Source organism: Nomascus leucogenys, chromosome 10 (assembly GCF_006542625.1).
Source record: "Nomascus leucogenys isolate Asia chromosome 10, Asia_NLE_v1, whole genome shotgun sequence".
NCBI classification, from domain to species: Eukaryota; Metazoa; Chordata; class Mammalia; order Primates; family Hylobatidae; genus Nomascus; species Nomascus leucogenys.
Genome location: NC_044390.1, coordinates 57751336 through 57776784, shown reverse-complemented (window position 1 = coordinate 57776784; position 25449 = coordinate 57751336). Strand labels below are relative to the sequence as shown.

General features: G+C 49.6%; 1 protein-coding gene across 19 annotated transcripts in view; it reads right to left on the bottom strand.

Annotated features, from left to right (window-relative positions):
- The window catches only part of CACNA1A (calcium voltage-gated channel subunit alpha1 A), a 299183-nt gene that overhangs the window by 73459 nt on the left and 200275 nt on the right, over window positions 1–25449 (bottom strand). For all 19 annotated transcript variants that reach the window (XM_030820656.1, XM_030820658.1, XM_030820652.1 and 16 more), the window contains 6 exons: window positions 23799–23905; window positions 21798–22607; window positions 9471–9934; window positions 8033–8171; window positions 6299–6428; window positions 82–141 (listed from right to left, as the gene is read on the bottom strand). In XM_030820656.1, coding sequence (XP_030676516.1) covers window positions 82–141; window positions 6299–6428; window positions 8033–8171; window positions 9471–9934; window positions 21798–22607; window positions 23799–23905 — 1710 coding nt within the window. The remainder of the gene's footprint in view (window positions 1–81; window positions 142–6298; window positions 6429–8032; window positions 8172–9470; window positions 9935–21797; window positions 22608–23798; window positions 23906–25449) is intronic.

Here is a 25449-nt window from a genome sequence, read left to right as displayed (position 1 = left end):
CAGGCACGATCCACTGTGCCCAGCCCTGCACTTGCTTTAAAAAAAAATTACCGTGTGTTCTCACTTATAATCTGCACGCACCTTGATCACCATCTCAAAGGTAAAGACGCCTGTAAAAACGTAGTCAAAATATCGCAGCACCTGTAGGGGATAAAAGCAAGAGAGCAGTGGATCACTGGCCTTTTCCAGCAGAGCCCTGGTAAAACTAACGATCGCCTCGCAGAGCTTCTACCCAGAAGAGGAAACAGCTGCTATATACAGTTGGGCAGGGCGTGCACTGCACAAGGGCCCCTCCCATCTCTTTTCATACTGCAGATGTGTATGTTGTGAATGAAATTGTCCAGCAGATGGCAGCAAATCCTAACCAAAAAAATCACTGTACTAGGCCGGTTCGCTAACCCACGGGAAGGGTGCCTTTTAAAATTTGCCCCAAGCCCTATAGTGGATTAGAAGCGGCCCCAGAGAAGTTCAGGGCTGACTGTATCCCTCCTGGTGATGGATCTAATCCCCCAGTACCCTTGCTTTCCTGGGCATCCTGGGCGAGAAATAGTTGCTACGTGGTTTTTTAAACACTGGGGCCAACCTCCTGCCACAGCATCTCTTCCTGTTTCAAGGCCAGGCCCCTGCCAGGGTAGGTTGATTCTTCCTGTCCCTCTCCCCAGGCCCAGTGTTTCTGCCTGAACGAGCAACGTCCTCTGGCCCAGCCCCTCTCCAGGACACACCATAGCACACCTCTGGTGTCACCCAGGCCTGAAGAGGAAGGTGTGCTGGCACAGTGTCTGGCTGGTACTAGGTACGGGGGTGGACACTGGCTGGGCATGGTGGCTCCAGCCTGTAATCCCAGCACTTTGGGAGGCTGAGGCAGGCAGATCACTTGAGATCAGGAGTTCGAGACCAGCCTAACTAAATGGCAGAACCCCGTGTCTACTAAAAATATAAATACTAAAAATATAAAAATACTAAAAATATAAAAAATTAGTTGGGCATGGTGGCGTGTGCCTGTAATTCCAGCTACTTGGGAGGCCAAGGCGTGACAATCACTTGAACGTGGGAGGCGGAGGTTGCAGTGAGCCGAGATCATGCCACTGCATTCCAGCCTGGGAGACAGAGACTGTCTAAAAAAAAAAAAAAAAATCAGATCCACCCAGAAGCTGCAAGGGCCGAGCATTACTGAACATGGCCACCAGAGGGCGCTGTGAACACCCAAGAAGTCAGGCACATCCTTCCTCTCCTTACAACCCTCCGTGGCTCCCACCTCATTCAGGGATAAAAGTCAAAGTCCTCCCCGAGGCCCTCAAGCCCCTGCACGATCTGACCATTCAGCTCCTTGCCCTCACTTCCTCTCATTCTCTCGCTTGCTCACTTGCTCTTGTCCCCCAAGATGCTCCCACCTCAGGGCCTTTGCACGGGCTGTTCTGTCTCTCTGGAATGCTTTTCCCCACATCCCATTTGATTCCCTCTTTCTCCTCCTTTATGACTTAGCTCAAATAACACTTTCCCAGTGAGGACTGCCCTGACCGGCTGTTTAAATTCCATCTCCTGGTGCTTGAGATCCTCTTTACGAAGTCTCTCTTTCCCTCTGCCCGCCACGCCCTCGGCCACTTATCACTCCCTGAACATTTGTTGTAGTTACTGATAATCTCATTGTCCATCTCTGCCACCCAAATGTCAGCCCCACAAGGACAGGGATGTCCGTCTGTCACCATGGCGTCTCCAGCTTATAATATAGGGTCAGGAATACAGTAGGTGCTCAAGAAATGTTTGTTGAATGAATGCATAAACAGTTGTGGCTGTACTGGGTCCTGGAGGAGCTGGGCTCTGTGATCTGTGTGGTTATAACTTATATTCCTGTTATATGTGGTGCTTGAAGAGGAATCAGAGACCAGAGTGCCCGGGGTCAGGGTGAGGTGACTTCCTGGAGGGAGGGGCTGGTGCAAGGGGATTGGCTTGAAAGACCTGGGTGGGCAGAGGGGATGGTGGTGGGAGAGTATTTCAGGTGCACGAGGCAGTGGGTACAGCCTGGTCAAAGGCCTGGTGGTTTGTGGGCTCTGGGAGTGCAGGGACTATCTCATACCCTGTAATCCTCCCTGGCTAGCTCAGTACCTGGCACATAGTAGTTGCTTATTAAATATTTATTAAAGGAATGAATGGAAGGAAAGAAGGAAGAGAGGGAGTTGGGAAAGGGCAGGCCATGGGGGTCAGGTGAATTTAATTCTAGAGCTCTTAATTAGGTGTGCAACAGGAAATCAAAAGACCAATAAATTAGGTTCAAGTATTCCTAATATTTAGATCTTTTTCATCTATTTGCAAATGTTATTTCCTGTGGTTCAGTCTAATCCAAGAAAGTGCTTGATCTCCTTCATTACAGGGAAATGCCAAGCACAACCCCAGTAAGATCTCACTCCACACCCAGCAGATCGGCCAAATGAAACAGTCGACAGTACCAAGTGTTGACAAGGATGTGGAAGAACAGGAGTTCCCACGAGCTACTGGTGCAAGGGCCACTGCGTTCATTTATTTTTTAATTTTTTTTTGAGATGGTGTCTCGCTCTGTCACCCAGGCTCGAGTGCAGTGGCACAATCTTGGCTTACTGGAACCTCTGCCTCCCGGGTTCAAGCAATTCTTCTGCCTCAGCCTCCCAAGTATCTGGGATTACAGGCGCATGCTACCACGCCTGGCTAATTTTTGTATTTTTAGTAGAGACCAGGTTTTACCATATTGGCCAGTCTGGTCTCGAACTCCTGACCTCACGTGATCTACCCACCTTGGCCTCCCAAAGTGCTGGGATTACAGGTGTGAGCCACGGTGCCCGGCCCACTGTGTTTATTTTTATTTATTTATATATATTTTTGAGACAGGGTCTCGCTCTGTCGCCAAGGCTGGAGTGCAGTGACGCCATCTTGGCTCACTGCAACCTCTACCTCCTGGGTTCAAGCGATTCTTGTGTCTCAGCCTCCCGAGTAGCTGGGATTACAGTTGTGTGTCACCACGCCCAGCTAATTTTTGTATTTTTGGTAGAGACGGGGTTTCACCATGTTGGCCAGGCTGGTCTCAAACTCCTGACCTCAGGTGATCCACCCGCCTTGGCCTCCCAAAGGGTCACTGTGTTTATTGTTCAATAAACATTCAAGCTGCATTTACTGAGGCCAACCACTTGCAAATTATATGCTCTAGAAACTTCGCTTTTGGTTTATACCCTGGAGGAATTCTTATTTATTGAGACAGGGTCTCGCTCTGTCACCCAGGTTGGGGTGCAGTGGTATGAACATGGATCACTACAGCCTCGACCTTCCAGACCCAAGTGATCCTCCCACCTCAGCCTCCCAAGTGGCTTGGACCACAGGTGCGCACCACCATGCTCGGTTAATTAAAAAAAAAATTATTTTTTTTTGGTAGAGGTGGGGGGTCTCATTATGTTGCCCAAGCTGGTCTCAAACTCCTGGCCTCAGGCAATGCTCCCACCTTGGCCTCTCAAAATGCTGGGATTATAGGCGTGAGCTACTGCATCCGGCCTCCTGGAGAAATTCTTGTCCAGGTGACTCAGGAAACATGTTGAGGGGTGTGGCACGGGGACAGTATTCACACTTAGAAACAACCCAAACATCTGTCAACAGGGGATGGATAATACATCCCATTCCACACAGTAAATCTGAAAACAGCATCATAAAGAACTCCCATTGGCCGGGCGTGGTGGCTCACACCTGTAATCCCAGCACTTTGGGAGGCCAAGGCGGGTGGATCACTTGAGGTCAGGAGTTTGAGACCAGCCTGGCCAACATGGTGAAACCCCGTCTCTACTAAAAATACAAAAATTAGCCAGGCGTGGTGGCACCTGCCTGTAGTCCCAGCTACTCCGGAGGCTGAGGCGGGAGAATCGCTTAAACCCGGGAGATGGAGGTTGCGGTGAGCCAAGATTGCACCACTGCACTCCGGCCTGGGTGACAGAGCAAGACTCCATCTCAAAAAAAAAAAAAAAAAAAAAAAAGAATGCCCATCAATCCTGCAACACCAAGATGTACTCATTTAGTGCAAATACAATGTTGGGTGACAAAGGGATGCATAGAAGTGTCTCATTTATTGAATGTTACAGAAGAGCAAACATAAATTCTAGTTTTTAAGAACTGGCCAGTGCGGTGGCTCATGCCTGTAATTCCAGAGCTCTGGGAATCTGAGGAGGGAGGACTGCTTGACGTCAAGAGTTCGAGACCAGCCTGGCAACATAGCGAGGCCCCATTTCTACAAGAATTTAAAAATTAGCTGGGTGTGGTGGTGCATGCCTGTGGTCCTAGCTACCTGGGGGGCTGAGGTGGGAGGATTGCTTGAGCCCGGGACATTGAGGCTGCAGTGAGCCATGATCACGTTACTGCACTCCAACCTGGGCGACAGAGAGAGACACTGTCTCTTAAAAAAAAAAAAAAAAAAAAAAAAAGCCTGTGCAGGTGGGAAAAAGAGAGAAGCCGAAAACGCTCATTCCAGAAGCTGGGGTCGTGGTTACCTGTAAGGCAGGGTTTCTCAAGCTGGGCTCTGTGGACATTTGGGGCTGGATCATTCTCTAGAGTGGGGCCCATCCTGTGCATCGGCGGGTGCTGAGCAGCATCCCTGGCCTCCACCCACCAGATGCCAGGAGCACCTCCCCCCTCCTGTCGTGACAACCAAAAATGTCTCCAGACAGTGTCCCCAGCAGCTCTAGAGGGAAAGAAGGCGGTGGGGGTGGGGGACTGAGGAGGCACATGCCGCGTGGGGCGTTTTTGTTCTATTTCTTGCCCTGGATGGTGGTTGCGTGGTGTGAACGTTATGGGGCCACAGTGTTCTTGTAGAGAAGTTTCGGCTGCGAGATGGACGAGGGAGGGGGCCGGGGAGCTGAATGCTCTTTGCAAACACTCCCTGGGGCCTGGTCTGAGCGCTGCCTAGATTCCCTTCAGCCCTGGGAGCTGCCGTGCCCCCTGGATCATCCATGCCTGTGCCCTCCCTGCCAAAGGCAACGCCTTCTCCAGCCTCCTCGAGTCAGTAGGGGGTTTGTGGACCCCTCCTGGGACACCCACTCCCTACGCCTGGCTGCTGGAGGCCTCTGGGGAAAACCAGGCTGCGGGAAGCAACTAAGCGGACTCTGAGGAGGCTGGGCACTGGCTCTAGCTTCCTCCGGGAGCTGCGTTCTAATTATTTCCTTCCATCTCCCCCATCGGGTCCCCAGGGGGGCCTGCCAGGCCTGGGAAGGAAGGGAAAGTGCATGGTAAGCTGTGGGCGGGCTTGAGGGATGGGGCTCGCCAGCTTTGCCTGGGTCCTAACCTACTTAGCCAGGGTAGCAGAGCCTCGGACCAGCAGAAAACACACTTTTTTGGCTCTGGGCTGGGAGATAAGGGATGGGGGAGGGAGCTGGGGAGGGAAACAGGAGCCACCATTCCACCCTCTACCAGGCCCTGGGGTCAAGCCTCTGCCCGCAGCCCATGGCTGAGGCACGCCCTTGCCTGTTGGTGCCTCGGTTTCCCCATCTCAACCACAAGCATGCACTCATTCCTGCTTGTCAGGACTCAAAGGGGCTATGCACACCCATATGTGGCATACAGTAGGTGATTAGTAAATGCAGACAGTTGGGGCAAGCAGTGGGAGCTTAGGGGGATGCAGAGTTGGAATTCTGCTGTGTGACCCTGGACAGGCCACTTACCACTCTCTCATTCCCCTGAGCCTCAGTTTTCCCATCTGTCAAATGGGGATGCCTGGGCGGGGGGTTGTGGGGGCGCATTGTGAGGATTAAATGAGATACTGCATGCTGAGTTTCTTCCTGGGACACAGCAAGTGCTCAATTAACAGGGGTTGTCAAGAGACCCACCATCTGCAAAGGGGCTTGCTTTCATAAAAACCAAAAGCTTAGGCTGTGTTTCTGAGCCAAATAGTTGTTTCTTTCAAAGCTTCGTGTCCAAAGGGAAACGTCTACTGCGGAGGGGACCACCTCTGAGCACCGCCCCTGCCCCAGTAACCCCCCTATTCCATATAGAGAATGTGCAACATCCATATCCTGCTAGTCTCACGCCTCCATTAGAGAATCCAGCAATTTTCAGCCCTAGTCACTCTGGGCCACCTCCTCCCCACCAGGCTCACAGAGAAACTGCCTCGAGGAATGTCTTGCTCCCAAGAGCATCCGCAAGGAAACAGAGCTTCCCCTCTCAACCAGCAGCCATAAGGGCTATGCCTAGGGGTGACCCCAACATCTCACCCTACCTATGAGCATTTTGGATGCAGGAGAAAGTGGCCTGAGGCAGAACAGCCAGGCTAGGAAGGGGCGTGCTCTGTGGGACTCACGTTGTTCCGAGGTGCGTTGGGCTGCACAGGGTCCTCGGCGGCCAGGGCGATGCTGCTCATGGCAATGACCATGAGGATGCACATCTCAAAGTAGCGCAGGTTCAGGATGTAATGGCACAGGCGGCGAAGGCTGTGGGAGACAGGTGGGCATGCAGAGGTCCACTCAGACCACATGCTCACAAACCCTTTTCTTCCATAATCTCATGTTACCTACCACTACCTGAGATCTCCAACCCCCAAGGCCTCATACACGACAAACTATTAAGCTCCTCCAGGTGGGGGCCCTCTCTGGGTCCTGGAACCCCAAGAAGGCAGAGGGGACCTCGGTGAGAGAAGACATTCACATGCCCTGTTTAGCAAAGTTCCTATCACTCCCAAACGACCCTCTTGAAGTATCTTGATCCCCAAGCTAGGCTGAAGAAATACGGTCCTTAATTCTGTAGGAGATAAAAAGGCTTTTCGATATTAAATGTCCCAGGGTCAAACAATATTGTGAATCTATGGGTTAAGTAGATTTCTTTCTTTCCTTTTTAAAAATTAGCTGTGTGACCTTGGGCAAGTTACTTGTCCCCTCTGTGCCTTGGTGCCCTCATCTGTAAAATAGCCATAATACTAGTGCTTACTTCACAAAATCGTGAGACCCAAGAGTTAATTTATGCCTGGCTCATGATGGGGGCTCCAAAAAGTTAGTTATTGAAATTATGAATTGCAGGCCTTATCAGAGCCTTGAATGTGCCAATGGGATGTGCCAGTTAACCTCTTAATAAGTGAAGCCAATAATAAATAGTTCATAAGGTTGTGTGAAGGGCAGCAGAGCTGAGTGGTTAAGAACAAGGAGGCTAGAGCCAGTGTCTGGGCTCAAACTCCAGCTCTCCCACTGGCTTGCTGTGTGACCTTGGGCAGGTGAATTCACGTCTCTGGACCTCAGTTTTTTCATCTGTCTAATGGAGCTAAGCATAGTAACAACCTCAGAGAAATTAAAAAAACAAATTTAAGGCACTCAGAACAGTGCCTGGCACTGAGTAAATACCACATAAGTGTTTCCTTAGTAAAATCGATAAGTCAACTAAATAGAAAAGTATTTTAAAAGTACCTTTCTTTATTACTACCCAGGCTGAGTTGCCAAGAGGCAGATTATAGAAAGCAGCTTCTCCCCCATCTTATCTGACATGATCCTTCATTGTCAAGAAGCATTTTGAGGGGTCAGGCTTTCAAGAAATATCCTTGGGAGACACTCAATTCTAAAACAACCTCCGAGCCACTACCACATTCACGGGATAAATTTCTCCCCTAAATAACCTAACCGTTTCAAAGATGCCCAAGACAGAAGGCCATGGAACTCAGAAGCTGTCCGCCCAGAATCTAAACCCTTACAGAGTCTAGGTTAGGAACAGAGTTCAGGTCCTAGGGCTGCCATGTGCAGTTGTTCAGGCTGTGTACTGCACAAGGCAGCCATTTCTAAGGGGGTGCCTCTTACATCACAGACAGCGAAGATTTGTTTATTTATGACAATGATTTTCTAGTGGATGGCAGGACAGGGGTCTCTTCCAACAAAGTATATTGTGATAAATCATCTTACTTGACTTACGGAAGGAGCATCCGTTTTCAACTTGTTCAAGGGTATCCCTGGACTCATGGTGGTCAACACTCACTCACTGCCCTCTATCTGGCCTGACTTCCGCCACCCTGGTGGGAGCCCCAGGCCCCCTTGCCCTTGCTGGGGGCCATACTCACGGGTTGGTCGTGGACAGGATGAACATGGAGCTATAGGGAGGCATTGGCTTAGGGCCGTCTTCCCCACGGTCGTCTTCCTCCTCCTCCTTCTTCTCTTCCTCTTTTTTTGGCAGTGGGTCTGGGTTGGCGTTTTTGTTCACTGTTGGGACAAGAACCAACACAGGGCTCCCTCCACAATTTCCCACCAGTCTCTGGGAACTCCTGTGTACTCCCAGGGCAGGCAAGAAGTGGCTGACATTTATAAAGGGCCTGCTGTATATACCAGGCATCCTATGACATCACTGAACCCTTGTATGGCCCTGAGGTTGATATATTCTGATCCCCTGTTTACAGATGAGGAAATTGAGGCACAGAGAAGTAAAGTGACTTGTCTAAGGTCACACAGCAGGAAGTGGCAGAGCTGGCGTTTGGAACCCAGGCGGCCTGGCCCCCGAGAGCCTGCTCTCAACCACTCTATAGCCTTGAGTGCGGTGGGGCCCTCACGGGATATTAACACAGACCTGCCCCTATCCTTGTTGGACCTTCACACCCTCACTCGCAGGCAGGTAGGGAGAATGCCAAGAGACCCATTGAATAGATAGAAATACTGGGACCTCCCATAAACTGCACGGCGTGCCCCCCTTTGCACACCTCTCTTCACTCAGGGGGAGGAGCCATCAGCCTCTGGAGCTTCCATTCTGCAGCCCAGCCTGCTTATGTGCCCACGGGCAGGCTGAGCCTCTCTGAGCCTCAGTCCCTACATCTATAAAATGGGCACAGTGACAAGACCTTAGGATCTTAGGTCTCAGGACCATGGAAAGCCTTTATCCAGCAAACTCATGAAAATCTCTCACACAGAACTGACACTAGAGGAACTTAGGACATAATCCACTCAGCAGTTCACCATTTTTTTTTTTTTTTTTTGAGGCGGAGTCTTGCTTTGTCACCCAGGCTGCAGTGCAGAGGTGCCATCTTGGCTCACTCTACCTCGGCCTCCCGAAGTGCTGGGATTACAGGCATGAGCCAGTACATCTGGCCCCTTTTTTAATGTGGCGAGTTTAAACTAGAGAGCTTAAACTGACATTTGCATGTGGCCTGTGTTACATTTCTTTTGGACAGTGCTGGGCCGAGAGAATCAATCATCTGACCCCCTCAAGCTTCCATCAGAGGACCCTATTACTCCTCAAATGGGGTGGCTTCCTGGCTGCCCTTGGGAAGGAAGGACATAGGAGATATTGCAAACCTGACTGGACATATCCCCGTGCCAGGCACTGCGCACAAATTATCTCACTGAACGCTCCGCAGCCCTGTGGGGTAGGAAACTACGCCTATGCCCATTTTCCAGGGGAGGAAACTGAGGCCAGAGAGATGGGGTCACAGTCCAGGGTCACTCAGCAGAGCCTCTGGCTCCACGGGCGCCAGGTCCCCTGCCCAGTGATGTGAGGGCAGAGGGTCTCACCTTGCACAACGGTGTGGTTGAGGGGGGGCGGGCAGGCTGGCGGGATGTCCACTGTGGTGTGGTCGGGTTTCCTGGCAGTCTTAGCTGAATTGGTCTGGGTGCCGCTGGGGTTGGTGACGATAAGGCTGTTCTCGGGGGTCTTGGGGGGGCCGGGATTGGACGGGTTCCCCGGGTTGTTGGGCGTCCGGCGGCTGGCGGCGTTCTGGGGGTTGGTGGCCATGGCAGGGATGGCTGGCGTGGGGCCGGGGTCGGTGCTGTTTCCCATCTTGGCTGGGCTCTGGGGCAGGCCGGCGTGGCCGAGGCTGTCGTGGGGACCGGCCGACTCCGCGGTGGCCAGCTTGTTGTTCTTCATGTTGTCAATGTCCTCTGCCAGGGGTGGGTCTTGGCGGCCCAGGTCCTGCTGGATTGGCCGGGTGGTTGACAGGTTGGGGCCCGACACAGGGACCCCGGAGCCCTGGTTCTCTCTGAGGAAGGCAAGTGAATGAAAAAATACCAACAACTGAGTTAGGATAAAAGGCAACAGTTCAGGATTCTAGCTAAGATTCCATCTTTCAAGAGTACAGTTTGGGCTGGGCGCAGTGGCTCACACCTGTAATCCTAGCACTTTGAGAAGCTGAGGCAGGAGGATTGCTTAAGGCCAGGAGTTCAAGACCAGCTTGGGCAACACAGTGAGACCCCATTTCTACAAAAAATGTATAAATTGACAGGCGTGGTGCTGTGTGCCTGTAGTTCTAGCTACTTGGGAGGCTGAAGTGGGAGGATTGCTTGAGCCTGGGAGGTTGAGGCTGCAGTGAGCTGTGATCGTCCCACTGCACTCCAGTCTAGGTGACAGAGTGAGACCCTGTCACCAAAAAAACAAAAAAGAAAAGGAAAGGGTACAGTCTGGTCACGGAGAAGTCGTGTCCCAGATCCCTGCAGCGCCTGGAATTGAGAGGGGCCTGTTCAATTCTTGGTCAGAGGTCAAGACCTTCACATGCCCACTGACAGGTTTCCACAGCTCCCCATCATCTTATTTCTTTTCCTTCTTTCTTTCTTTTTTCTGAGATAGAGTCTCACTCTGTCGTACAGTGGCATGATCTCGGCTCATTGCAACCTCTGGCTCTCAGGTTCAAGCGATTCTCTTGCCTCAGCCTCCCGAGTAGCTGGGATTACAGGTGCCCACCACTACGACTGGCTAATTTTTTGTATTTCAGTAGAGACGGGGTTTCACCATTTTGGCCAGGCTGGTCTCGAATTCCTGACCTTAAGTGATCCACCCATCTCAGCCTCCCAAAGTGCTGAGATTATAGGTGTGAGCCACCGCACTTGGCCTCTTTTTTTTTTTTTCAGACAGGGTCTCACTCTGTTGCCCAGGCTGGAGTGCAGTGGCAGGATCATAGCTTACTGCAGCCTTGAACTTCCGGGCTCCAGTGATCCTTCCATCTCAGCCTCCGGGGTAGCTGAGGCTACAGACTCACGCCACCATGCCTGGCTAATTTTAAAATTTTTGGTAGAGACTGGCATCTCACTATGTTGCCCAGGCTGGTCTCAAACTCCTGGGCTCAAGTGATTCTTCCTCCTTGGCCTCCTAAAATGTTGGGATTACAGGTGTAAATCACAATGCCCAGCTTGTTTTTAACTTTCTTATTCATAGCCGAGTTTTCACTGCCTAGTACAGGGCTTCTCACACAGTCAATGCTGGGTAACTTACAGTCAAATGATAAACAAATACCCCAATTTTCTTTTTCTTTCTTTCCTTTTCTTTTTCTTTTTTTTTTTTAACTGAGACAGAGCCTCACTCTGTTGCCCAGGCTGGAGTGCAGTGGCGGGATCTTGGCTCACTGCAATCTCTGCCTCGTGAATTCAAGTGATCCTTGTGCCTCAGCCTCCCGAATAGCTGGGATTACTAGCGTGCACCACCACACCCAGCTAGTTTTTCTATTTTCAGTAGAGACAGGGCTTCGCCATGTTGCCCAGGCTGCTTGAACTCCTGGCCTAAAGTGATCCACCCGCCTCGGCCTCCCAAAGTGCTGGGATTATGGGCCTCCCAAAGTACTGGGATTATAGGCCTCCCAAAGTGCTGGATATATAGAGCCGCCGCGCCTGGCCAGAATGTCCCCATTATCCAGATGAGGATACTGAGGCCACAGGAGAGATCCCACAGCCTCAGACCTCCCATCAACCCCTGCCTCTCCAAGTCATGGACATCTGGGCCCTGCCTCCTGCCATCTGCAGGTGGACGAAGACTCACTTAGTAGCCCATCTGATGCCTTCCGGACTACAGACCCCCGGACAACACAGCCCTGGTTTCCCACAAATCTATCTAGAAAGAATCAATAAATAAATAAGTAATAAATAAAAGGCTGGCTTTCCCCAAAGGGCTTCCCACTGGCTAAACTACCAGCACCATTCTCCTCATTTTATTTTTGCATTTTAACTTGCAAAAACCCCTGGTGTTTTTAGTAAGCGGAAGAGAGACAAGCTAATTTATTTTCAGACCAAAGTAGGTAAGTGGGATGCTTCTATGAATACTTCCCGGAAGGAGAAACCGAGGCAGTTCCACTGTTTCTCTGAGACTGCACAGGGGAAATGGGCAGGCCCAAGCAACTTTCTGCCTTCTCAGTTTCGTGAGTGGGTCATAGAGTGACATTTCAGAAGACAGGCTGACCTGGATTTGAATCTCGGCAATGTCTTTCTTTTTTTTTTTTTTTTTTTTTTTGAGACAGGGTCTCTCTCACTCTGTTGCCCAGGTTGTAGTGCTGTGGCGTGATCTCAGCTCAGTGTAATCTCCACCTCCCAGGCTCAGGCAATCCTCCCACCTCAGCCTTCCCAGTAGCTGGGACTACAGGTGCCTGCCACCACGACTGGCTAACTTTTTAATTTTTCTTTTTGTAGAGATGAGGTCTCACTATATTGCCCAGGCTGGTCTCAAACTCCTGGGCTCAAGCGGTCCTCTTGCCTCAGCCTCCCAAAATGCTGGGATTATAGGCATGAGCCACTACACACGGGGAAATCTCAGCAACATCACTAGCTGTACAACCCTGTGTGATTTGCTTAACCTCTCTGAGCCTTAGTTCCCACATTTTAAAATTTGGGATAACAGGAGTAGAACCTTCCCCATATCCTGGAGACTGAAGCAATGATCCTGGACCTGCTTTACCACATAATCTCCAGTGCGTTACTTAGCCTCAGTTCCTGACCCATAACATGCAGGCCGTAACCTCATTGAGTCTGGCTCTGAGAACTAAGTATGTTAATGAGCTGAGAGTCACTGAGGATTATTCTCAGGCCTTGAAACCTAATGGGATTTGTCTTGCTGGATTTAGCACTTGCCTAGGACTGGTGACCTCTTTATCCCTTCCAATTTCTCCCTTTTGCAAAGGGAACGTCTATCCTATGTCTGTCCCACTGTTATATTTTGGAAACATACAAAGATCACTTGTTCTGTAGTTTCTATATTATATATACTACATATATATTGTATATATTTATCTTATCTTATCTATCTTATTTTTTGAGATAGAGTCTTGCTCTGTCACCCAGGCTGAAGTGTAATGCACGATCTCAGCTCACTGCAACCTCCGCCTCCCAGGTTCAAGTGATTCTCCTGCCTCAGCCTCCAGTGTGGCTGGGACTACAGGCGTGTGCCACCACACCCAGCTAATTTTTTTTGTTTTCTGTAGTTTTAGTAGAGACAGGATTTTGCCATGTTGGCCAGGCTAAAACTCCTGGCTTCAAGAGATCCATTGGCCTTGGCCTCCCAAAGTGTTAGGATTACAGGTGTGAGCCACCATTTCTGGCCTAAGTGAGGTAAATTCTTTTTTTTTTTCTTTTTCTTTTGAGACGGAGTCTCGCTCTGTCACCCAGGCTGGAGTGCAGTGGTGCAATCTCGGCTCACTGCAAGCTCCGCCTCCCGGGTTCACGCCATTCTCCTGCCTCAGCCTCTCCGAGTAGCTGGGACTACAGGTGCCCGCCACCACGCCCGGCTAACTTTTTGTATTTTTAGTAGAGACGGGGTTTCACCGTGGTCTTGATCTCCTGACCTGGTGATCTGCCCGCCTCGGCCTCCCAAAGTGCTGGGATTACAAGTGTGAGCCACCGCGTCTGGCCTGTGAGGTAAATTCTAAACCAGTATTTCCTCAACATCTTGGACAGTCCAAAGAAATTGCTAATTCTAACCTGCTTGTGATGCTTTTTGAGAAGTTGTGTATCACATGAAAACCTGGCTGAGAGTATTTTCTCATCATCTGTAGTGTGTGTGTGGGTGTGTGTGTGTGTGTGTGTATAATAATAATAATATATTTTTAAGAGACAGGGTCTTGCTCTGTTGCCCAGGCTGAAGTGCAGTGGTATGACCATAGCTCACTGCAACCTTTAACTCCTGGGCTCAAGCGATCCTCCCACCCGAAGCAGCTGGGATTGCAGGCACACACTGCCATGCCTGGTTATTTTTATTAATTTTTATAGAGACAGGGTCTCACTATGTTGTTCAGGCTGGTATTGAACTCCTGGGGCTCAAGCGATCTACCTGCCTTGGCCGCCCAAAGTGCTGGGATTATAGGTGTGAGCCACCATGCCTGGCCCTGTATATATATACACATTTAAGAGAGCGATATCCCTGCCATAAAGCAGGCCCAGTTAAGGTATAATTTCAAAGAGAACCTAAATCCTTGGCCACCAGCTCAAGAGGCCCTGGAGAAACTCGTGGTGGCATTTTCTTAGAGGAATACCATCTACCAAGAGCGGATGGAAAAGGGTCTGCCAATGTTTGTTTTGTCTTGTTTTTGCTTCCTTGTAGAGCTTCTGTTGGCTCTGTTTGTTGGGAAATTTTAACAAGCTCAGCCTGCAGAGGCCTAATATCAATTTCCAGGAGGTTTCATTCCCAAAGTGTCTCCAAGGAGAACAAAAAAAGGGGCAGAAAACTTTGAAGCTACGCCCCTTCCCCCTTCCCCCTTCCCCTTTCCTCCTGGGGATTTGGCATCCTCTGCCTGGAATAGGCGGCCAGTTGCATAACACCTGCTGTGCATGGCGTTCTTGTGCCAGCTAATCACTTGGGCATCCTTCTGTGGAGGGCTGCGGACACCTTGCCTGGGGCACACTCAGACCCCGGGATCAGATTATGTGGGGGTGATAATAACAGCAGTCCCTGTTTATTGTTCATCTCCTTGTGTCCCCACCCCCTGTCCTAAGGACCTCACGTATTAACTCATTTAATCCCTGCAACGACCACCATCCGAGGTGGGTATAGTGATCGGCCCCATTTCACAGAGGAGGAGACTGAGGTTCAGAGAGGCAAAGTCATTTGCCCGGTGTTACCGAGCTGGAAAACAGCTGAGCTGGGCTCTCTGGTGTTCGAAGCTTTAATGGGGCAGCTTGGTACAGTGGCTTACGCCTGTAATCCTAGCACTTCGGGAGGCTGAGGAAGGAAGATCGCTTGAGCCCAGGAGTTTGAGATCAGTCTGGGCAACATAGTGAGACCCTATCTCTTAAAAAAAAAATAGCTGGGCGTAGTTGCACGAGACTGTTGTTTCAGCTATTTGGGAGGCTGAGGTGGGAAGATCATTTGAGTCCAGGAGTTCGAGGCTACAGTGAGCTATGATTGTGCCACTGCACTCCAGCCTGGGTAACAGAGCAAGACTGTTTTTTTAAAAAAAAGCAACTTGGGCCCATTGGGGGTACCATAAGAATTAGAGTGCTAAATAATTAACCACCCCCTGCCCCCATGCAGGATAAACTGTGGAGCTCAAAAGTCCAGCATCTCTCTTCCTGTTCCTTTTGGGAAGCAGGTTGTCATGGTGACAGATGCAGGTGGAATTAGGATGCGAACAGCAAAGATAAGAATTCTAGAGTGGAGCAGGTCTTGGCAAAAGTTCCCTTTGCACCCAGGCAGGCCTGGGAGGAGGCACTGCCTGGCTGCAAGAGGGAGGCAGAAGCTCTGTCCTCCACAGATTTTTACTGACAGTCTGGGAAAGTTCCACCCTCATTTTGTCCACCCTGCGGGGCCACTGGGCTCGGCCACCTGGTATGGGGGATCTGGGGCCAGCAGCCATTGAATTATATGAAATAGAATGTGCGTCAGTCCACTTTTCACTGGAGTGAGCCACTGAAAGACAGATGAAGGTAGGAATGAGGAGAAGACAAAGTGAATAAAAAGGAAAAACATATGATCAGCCTGGCAAGGTAGCTCACTCCTATAATCCCAGCACTTTGGGAGGCTGAAGTGGGAGGATTGCTTGAACTCAGAAGTTGGAGACCAGTCTTGGCAACGTGGCAAAACCCTGTGTCTACAAAAAATACAAAAGATTAGCCAGGTATGGTCGTGCACACCTGTAGTCCCAGCTACTCGGGAGGCTGAGGTGGGAGAATCACCTGAGCCCAGGAAGTCGAGGCTGCAGTGAGCCGTGATTGTACCACTGTACTCTGGGGCTTGGGTGACAAAGCGAGACCACGTCTCAAAAAAAAAAAAATTATCAATATGCTGAAGAATGAAAAACACAGGGTAAGTTTGCAAAAACCTCAAGGAATGACTGAAGAAGAGGAAAAATGCACAAGGCAGACCTCTGAAGGCCACTGGCTTTGTCACAACGGAGAACTAAAACGTCTTTTTATTATTTTATATTCTCAAATAAAGTTTTATCTTTGCCACTTTCTTTAAAGCAGATGAATGACTGATCTTGGATTTTTTTTCTCTTAAAGTGCATGAATCTTCATGAAGTTTTATTTCCAAAGAGCCTTAGAACCTCTTTATCAGCCAAATGAATAATGTCTCTCCTGGCCAGGTTGTTTGACGTGTCTATTAATAATGGAATTAGCAGTACTCTCCTGGTTCAGAATGGGGGTCTGGCCAGCTGAGGCTATGGGGGTGAAAGTGGGGAGATATTTTCTTCCTCTGAAGAAGAGAGGGAGCACGAACCATCTGTGGGATTTGGGCAAGCTGGGTCCTTATTGTTTTTTATGTTTATTGATGAGAGTATTAATAACAGTATTAGCTGACACTTACTGAGTGCTTACTATTACTGCTAAAAATAGCATTAATTGAGTACTTAATAATATTCATATTAATAACAGCTAACATGGCCAGGCATGCCGTCTCATGTCTGTAAATCCAGCACTTTGGGATGCCAAAGTGGGAGAATTTCTTGAGGCCAGGAATTTGACACCAGCCTGGGTAACATAGTGAGACCCCAAAATGCTACAAAAAAATTGCTAACATTTATTGAGCTCTTGTTATAAGCCAGGAACTACTCAAAGCATTTTACATGTACTAACTCAGTTAAATCTTTTTTTTTTTTTTTTTTTTTGAGATGGAGTCTCGCTCTGTCTCCCAGGCTGGAGTGCAGTGGCGCGATCTCGGCTCACTGCAAGCTCCGCCTCCCGGGTTTTACGCCATTCTCCTGCCTCAGCCTCCCGAGTAGCTGGGACTATAGGCGTGCACCACCTACACCCGGCTAATTTTTTTTTTTGTATTTTTAGTAGAGATGGGGTTTCACCATATTAGCCAGGATGGTCTCGAACTCCTGACCTTGTGATCCACCCGCCTCGGCCTCCCAAAGTGCTGGGATTACAAGCGTGAGCCACCGCGCCCAGCTCAGTTAAATCTTATACCCAGAGTAGGAGGTAGCTACTATTCTTATCCCCATTTTATAGATGAGGAAATGGAGGCCCAGAGAGGAGGAGTGAAATTCTGAAAGTCACACAGCCTGGAAGTGATAGGGCAGGAATGTGACTGCCTGCCCCAAAGTCCTTGCCTTTCACACCTAGGCTTTGCTGCTCTTGTAATTTCCAATGTTTGCTGCTGTCTTTCAAAAACTCTTCCTGGCATATTGTTAGGGAGAGACATTCTGTCCCTGTCACTCTGCCTCCTTCAATAATAGTAAATCTGTTAATAAGGCTGATAATAATAGTAATATTAGTAATAATAGCAAGATTAATTAATAATCATTGGTCTCTCTTTTTTTTTAGAGATGAGGTCTTGCTCATCTCTAAAATGAGCAATGCCACTGCAATCCAACCTGGGCAACAGAGCAAGATCCTGCCTCAAAAGAAAAAAAACCCTAAATAAACCAACAAACTAAAGCCATAGATAATTACAAGCAAGATTTTTCACCTGTGTGAGGAGCAATAGAAAGTCATGAAGAGAGGAAAGGATAATTCTTTTCCATATGAGACTGTCTTGTACATGGTAAGGTATTTAGTATACCGGCCTCCCATTCTCTAAATGCTCAGGCTGCTCTTGAACTCCTGCGCTCAAGCAGTCCTTTGCCTCAGCCTCCTGAGTAGCTGGGATTACAGGTGCATACCACTGTACCTGGCTTTTTTTTTTTTTTTTTTTTTTTTTGAGACAGAGTCTTGTTCTGTTGCCCAGGCTGGAGTGCAGTGGTGTGATCTCGGCTCACTGTAACCTCTGCCTCCCGGGATGATTCTCGTGCCTCAGCCTCCCGAGTAGCTGGGATTACAGGCGTCCACCACCATGCCTGGCTAATTTTTTGTATTTTTAGTAGAGACAGGGTTTCACCATGTTGGCCAGGCTGGTTCCGAACCCCTGACCTCAGGTGATCCACCTGCCTCTGCCTCCCAAAGTGCTGGGATTACAGGCGTGAGCCATCACACTGGCCTGTACCTGGCTCTTCATTGGTCTTTACTATATAGAGAGTGCTGTGGTAAACACTTTATTCCACCTAAGTTCTCGTTTTGACCTCTCATTCCCCTGAGTGACTGACAGCGTCAGAGTCTCATCAATGCACCTTCAATTTCTTTGTCTGTCACTTTCTCATCACTATTCATGTCCTACAAACTGGCCTCCTTCTGGTCCACCCCAGGGCCTTTGCACATTCTGTTGTTAGACTGAAACACTCTACTCCCTTCTCAGATTGCTCCTCTGGAAACCTGCCCTGAGACCTTGGCAACAGTTTCTTGGTCGTATTTATCAGAATGCCTCAGAGCACTTCACTTGTAGTTGTGTGACTGAACTCACAGCATGAGCTTAGAATATAGTAGGCACTTAGTAAATACTAACTGAATGAACGCATAAACCTATAGGAGAAGATTGAAGTGAAAGAATGACCTAGAACAATGGTTTTCAGGAAAGTGTTGTAGAACTATGTGGAAACCTAATAACGTAATGATTGAGAGGCACTTAGAGAATGGTAGGCAGTTGTACTGAATACCCTACCATGTACATGACAGTCCCATATGGGAAAGACTTATCTTTTCCTCTTCATGACTTTGTAATGTCCCTCAAAGAGGTGAAAAATCTTGCTTGTAATTACCTGTGCTTTTAGTTTGTTTGTTTGGGTTTCTTTCTTTCTTTCTTTTTTTTTTTTTTTCAAGGACTTGTTCTGTTGCCCAGGTTGGAATCCAATGGCATAATCATAGCTCACTGTAATATTGAACTCCTGGGCTCAAGCAATCCTCCTGCTTCAGCCTTCCAAGTAGCTAGAACTACAGGCACCTGCCACCACACCTGGCTAATTAAAAAAAAATTCTTTTGTAGAGATGGAGGTCTCCTTATGTTGCCCAGGTTGGTCTCGAACTCCTGGCCTCAAGCGATTCTCCTTCCTCAGCCTCCCAATGCAGTGGGATTACAGGTGGGAGCCACTGCACCTGATCCGGTGCCTTTAGTTTAAACCTAACTTTGTTTTACATAAGAACACAACATATTTTTTGTATGTTTTTAATATACATTGCATTTTCCTGCAATGCAACTATTAAATAAATGGAAGAAAGACTAGCCTCTTTTGTATATGGAACTTTGCCAAGAGGTGTTCAACATTGTGGAACATCTTGACACTGCTGGCAACTCCCCTCATGTGGTTTGAATTGTCCACACAACCCAGCGTCAGCAATCATTTGTGCCTGTCACTTCATGGTGATTTTGTGTATGGGTGTACATATCAGAATTACTTCACTATGTCCTTCAGAGTCTCATTACTCAAAATGTGGTCCCTGGACCATTAGTATCAGCCTCATCTGGGAGCTCGTTGCAAATGCAGAATCTCAGGCTCCACTGAGTCCTCAGCCCTACCGAATTACAATTTGGGTTTTAACAAGATCCCTGGGGATTCACATACACATTAGATTTTGAGAAGTGCTGGCCTAGTTCATATGTCATAAAACAGGATCACCTAAACCCATCATTAAAAAAATCAATATTGTGCCCCGATGGTAATATAAAAGAGGACTAAGAGCAGGTTAATTTGTAATAGGACAATGTCTACGATGTCTATTTTAATGGGTAAGTTGTTGAGTCCCTATATGCAGAATCACTATAGCATCTTCTAGAAAGTAATACAAAATATCATTATGAAAAAGAGGATGCTGGTTCTGAATGGATAAGGTGCTGGCCTGGAAGATGCCTCGAAAGCTTTCTAACATTTTTATTTATTTTTAAAAGGTGAGGTCTCACTATGTTGTGCAGGCTGGTCTAGAACTCCAGGGCTTAAGTGGATCCTCCCACCTTGGCCTCCCAAAGTGCTGGGACTACAGGCATGAGCCACCACATCCTGCTGCGTCCAAAGCTTTGAAACTCTGCTCTCCCTTTAATTCTTAGGGCCCAGAGTGGCTTTTCTTTTTCTTTATTTTTTTATTTTTATTTTTTTGAGACAAAGCCTTGCTCTGTCGCCCAGGCTGGAGTGCAGTGGTGCGATCATAGCTCATCACAGCCTAGAAATCCTGGGCTCCAGTGACCCTCCTGCCTCAGCCTCCCAAGTAGTTGGGACTGCAGGTGCATGCCACCACATCTGTTTAATTTTGTATATTTTATAGAGATGGGGTCTGCCTCTATTGCCCAGACTGGTCTCCAACTCCTGGTATCAAGTGATCCTCCCACCTTGGCCTCCCAACAGAGTGGCTTTTCAAACTTCCAAAGAATAGCATTAGGTAAATAGAGTTGGCTGAAAATGGCCAAAAATGCTCTAAATTTACCGAGCACTTATTATGTGTCAGCTGCTCTTCCAGGCCCTTTGCACAGATTACCTCATTCAATCCTGGCAATGACCCAATTAGATCCCACTATTTCCATCGTGTGAGGCCCAGAGATATGAAGTCACTTTCCAAAAGTCACACAGCAAGAACATGGAAGACTATATAATTCTGGACGACAGTGGGGCTTCTCTTAATAGTTTCCCTGAAATGCTCAAGGCCTCTGGTGCCAGATAGCCTGGGTTCAAGGACACTGGTTAGATGCATGACCTTGAGAAGCTCACTCAATTTCTCAGTTTCCCCATCTGTGAAGCCTCTAATCTGAACACTTTAGGAGACTGAGGTGGGATGACTGCTTGAGGCCAGGAGTTGGAGACCAGCCTGGGCAACAGAGCCAGACCTCATTTCTACTAAAGGTAAAAAAATTAGGCTGGGTGCAGTGGCTCAAACCTGTAGTCCCAGCACTTTAAGGAGGCTAAAGCAGGCGGAATATTTGAGTTCAGGAGTTTGAGACCAGCCTGGGAAACATTGTGAAACACTGTCTCTACGAAAATTAGCCAGGCATGTGGTACATGCCTGTGGTCCCAGCTACTTGTGAGGCTGAGGCGGATGGCTTGAGCCTGGGAGGTAGAGGCTGCAGTGAGCTATGACTGTGCCACTGCACTCCAGCCTGGGCAACAAGGTGAGACCCTGTGTCAAAAAAACAAAAACATACAGCATTTTTTTTTTTTTGAGACAGGGTCTTGCTCTGTTGCCCAGGCTGGAGTGTGATGGCATGATCTCAGCTCACTGCAACCTACCTCCACCTCCCAGGTTCAAGCGATTCTCCCGACTCAGCCTCCTGAGTAGTGGGAATACAGGCGGGCACCATCACTAATTTTTGTATTTTTAGTAGAGACAGGGTTTCATCATGTTGGCCAGCCTGTTCTCCAACTCCTGACCTCAAGTGATCCGCCTGCCTCGGCCTCTCAAAGTGTTGGGATTACAGGCATGAGCCACTGCTCCTGGCCAAATACAGCATTTTTTTTTTTTTTTCTGAGATGGAGTCTCACTCTGTCGCCCAGGCTGGAGTGCGGTGGTATGATCTCAGCTCATTGCAACCTCCGCCCCCGTTTTCAAGCAATTCTCATGCCTCAGCCTCCCCAGTGGCTGGGACTACAGGCGCCTGCCACCGTGCCCGGCTAATTTTTTTATTTTTATTAGAGATGGGGTTTCACCATCTTGGTCAGGCTGGTCTTGAACTCCTGACCTCGTGATCCACCCTCCTCGGCCTCCCAAAGTGCTGGGATTACAGGCGTGAGCCACTGCACCTGGCCAAATACAGCATTTTATAATATATTTTTATAAAAAAATACACAGCACATGCTACTTTGGCTGTTGTCATTATTGTTACTGTCATTCTCCGGATTCGAGGTCACCTCTACTTACTTCCTCCTCCGATGCCTCCGCTCCTTGTCCTCCCTCCGCGCGTCCCCCTCGTAAGTGGCTGGAGCGCCGTGCCGGTGCCGCCTCCTGCGCTCGCAGCCGTCGGGAACCTCGCCCTCGCCCTCGCCGCCCCGGGCCGGCCGGCTGCCCTCGCGGTGCCGTGCCCTCCGCTCTGCCTTGTCCTCCGGGCCCTCCTCCCCGGGCCTGCGGTGCGCGCGATGACGTCGGGGCTCTCCGTCCGCGCCCGTGCGCGGGGACCCGCTGCGGCTCTCCCTGCTGCCCCCCTGCCGGTGCACGTGCCTCCGGTGGGGGTCCCCGGCCTTGCCTCTCTCGGCCTCGCCCTCCCAGAACCCGGGCTGCTCCAGGCTGCCCTCCCGGGCGTGGTGGTCCGACTCGCGGCCGTAGGGTCCCTCCCGGCTCAGCTCGGCCTCCTGGCTGCCCGCCCAGGGCCTCCGTGCGTCCAGGCCCGCCGAGCCGCTGGGGTCCCGGGCCCGATCGTGGTAGCGGGCCTGTTTCCTGAGGAAGTCCTCGGCGCGCTGCTGGCCGAGGCGCTGGTCCACGGTGGGCTCGGCCGCCCGGCTCTTGTTGGTGTTGTTGTTGCGGTTCTCCTGCGGGTCCACCACCAGCGGCCGGTCCAAGTGCGTCTTCATGTCTGGCCGCAGGTGCCGGGTGTAGGCAGCCTTCCAGCGCTCGTCCGGGTCCATTTCGTTATACAGGGCCTCCCGGCTGGCCAGCAAGTTCTGCTTTCGCATCTCACTGGTCCTCTGCTCCCACACGGACTTGGCTGGCTTTTGATTCTTCTGTTGCTCTTTCCTGCAGTGGCGTGGTCACAGGACTTAGAGCATTGCTAGGCACTGTAGCTTGGATGGATGACCCAGGCTAACCAACCCACATCTCAGCCTCCCACCCCTGCTCTCCACCCTCTACTCCCCACTGAATGCTAGAAGGAGTCTGTGAGCATCTGAGTCAGGTCCAAGCCTCCTCTGCTCAAGAACCCTCCATGGCTCCCACCTGGCTAGGGGCAAAAGCCCAAGTCCTCCCCCTGACCCAGAAGGCCCTGTGTAATCTGCTTGTCATCTCCTTGCCTTCACTTCCTCACACTTACTATTCGATTCCAGTCACACAGGCCTCCTTCACATCAGGCATGTTCCTGCCTCAGGGCCATTGCTTATGCTGTTCCCTCTGCCTGGGATGCTCTTCCCCAGGTCCCCCAGTGGCTCCTCCCTCACCTCCTTCAGGCCATGTAACCTTCTAGATGAGCAGTCCCCAAGCTTTTTGGCACCAGGGGCCAGTTTTGTGGAAGACAGTTTTTCCACAGACCTAGGTGGGGGGGTGGTTTTGGGATGAAACTGTTTCACCTGAGATCATCAGGCATTAGATTCTTAAAAGGAGCACGCAACCTAGATCCCTCAGATGCACCGTTCACAATAGTGTTTGTGTTCCTATGAGAATCTAATGCCTGCTGCTCTGACAGCAGGTGGAGCTCAGGCAGCAACGCTTGCTTGCCCACTGTTCACCTCCTGCTGTGCAGCCCCTTTCCTAATAGGCCTCGGACTGGTACCAGTCCACAGCCCAGGGACTGGGGACCCCTATCGTAGGTGATGCCTTCCCTGACAACTTTGTTTAAATCACAACTCTCTTCACTTCCAGCATTTTCTATTTCCCTCCCTTACTTTCTCTGTAGTTCCATCGCCTTCTAACACAATATATAATTTACTTATTTATCTAATTTATTGACTCCTTCCCTTGCTAGAATGGCTACACACAGGTGGGATTTTTTTTTCTCCTTGTTAATGCTGTATCCCCAGAAGTTAGAACAGTGCTGGGTACATAACAGCTGCTAACTAAATATTTATTGAGTGAAAGTGGGTGGAAGGACAGGAAGTGTCTCTTCCTAAAGCTCAGTTCTGTCAAGGACCACCCCCACTGCTTCCCAAATCTGTGCCTGGGATAGTGTGGACGTTGAGGAGCCGGGGTAGCATCCCAGGGATTAGGGGCACTTACACAGCTATGGACATGTTGGCCGCGGACAGAGGACTCACTTCTGCCACCTCCTTGGCTTTCTGTAGGGCAAGTTTCTGGTTGGCTGCTTCTTCTTCCTCTTGCTCGTCCTAAAAGGCACATGGAATCTTTGTTCACAAAACATGAACTAGGCCTTGGGGACTCACTTCTGACCCTGTTGCTGACCAGGGGCAACATTTGAAATATTTCGACCAATCAGAACCAAGGCTCCCCAATTGGAATGGGTACCTGCTATTGGTTAAGTGTATTGCTATCCCCTCTGTGTATAAGTTTGACATCTAACTCATTATGAAGCCTATTTTAACACACAGCCAGATAACAAAAAATAAAAATGTTCCTTCTCTTCCTACAAGGAAGACTTTCCTGCAGCCTGTTTTTTTTCTTTTTTCTTTTGTTTGTTTTCAGAGACAGAATCTCCCTTAGTTGCCCAGCCTGGAGTGCAGTGGCACAATCATAGCTTACTGTAACCTTGAACTCCTGGGCTCAAGCAATCCTCCCACCTCAGCCTCCCAGGCAACTGGGACTACAGATGCATGCCACTATGCCTGTATACATTTAATTTTTTTTTTTTTTTGTAGAGACAGGGTCTATGTTGCCCAGGCTGGTCTTGAACTTCTGCCCTCAAATGATCCTCCCGCTTCGGCCTCCCAAAGTGCTGGGATTACAGGCATGTGCCAACGTGCCTGGCCCCTGCATCCTGTCTTAATGAGCTGGAAAGCAACGCAAAGATTTTCCTCTCACTAGGCTTTCTGAGCCATGTGAACTCTCTGAACCAACTTTCAAAAAACACCAACTACCCTCACACACAGAAGAGCCTGGCATCCGATGGCCCATGCCATGCACTGTCAACAGCCCCCAGAAGAAGAATCAGGAGAGGAATTTATAGTCCCAGCCCCCATGACAGGAAGGCGGTGGGGAGAGGAGAGCAGGGCACTTGGGCTACAGCCAACTGCCCAGGGTGCTGCTGCTCACTGGTGGTTAGGTTCAGAGAGGAGGAGAATGGGGGAAGAGGTTTTAAAAATACATACAGAAAAAGACGTTTTTGGACTTTAAATCCTTCTTCAGCCTTCATGCAGGGCCTCATTCGTAAAACAGAAAAGCCAACAAAGAAAAAGCAAAGAAAAGGCAACGAGAAAGAAATGGCCAGAAATGAACCCGCCCATAAGAAAAGTCATGCCATTGCAGGCAGCTCTCCCGCTGTGCTCTGAATCACTGGAACAGGGAGCAACCTTACCACCTCGGAAATGGTCAGATCAGGACACTGTCAGAGACAACGTGGAGATGGGATCTGGCTGGCCACCCTGCTCTCATAGGGCCACCCCCCACCCCTCCTGGCACCATTCCCAGCATTTTTCAGAGCCAGGTCTCTGGACCATCTGCCTCAGAAACACCTACAATGCAGATCCTCAGGCTCCCCAAATAATCTATAGAACCAGTGCTGGGCCCTGGAATCTGCATTTCCCACAGGTTACCAAGTGAGCATAAAACATGCTCAAATTCAAGCAACTGGTACACAGCAGTTAAGGGCACAAGCTGCAGACCCAGACGGCCTGCTTTCAAATCCCAGCTCCACAACTTACTGCTGTGTGGCCTTGGGCAAATCTCTCAACCTCTCTGCGTGACACATATCTCA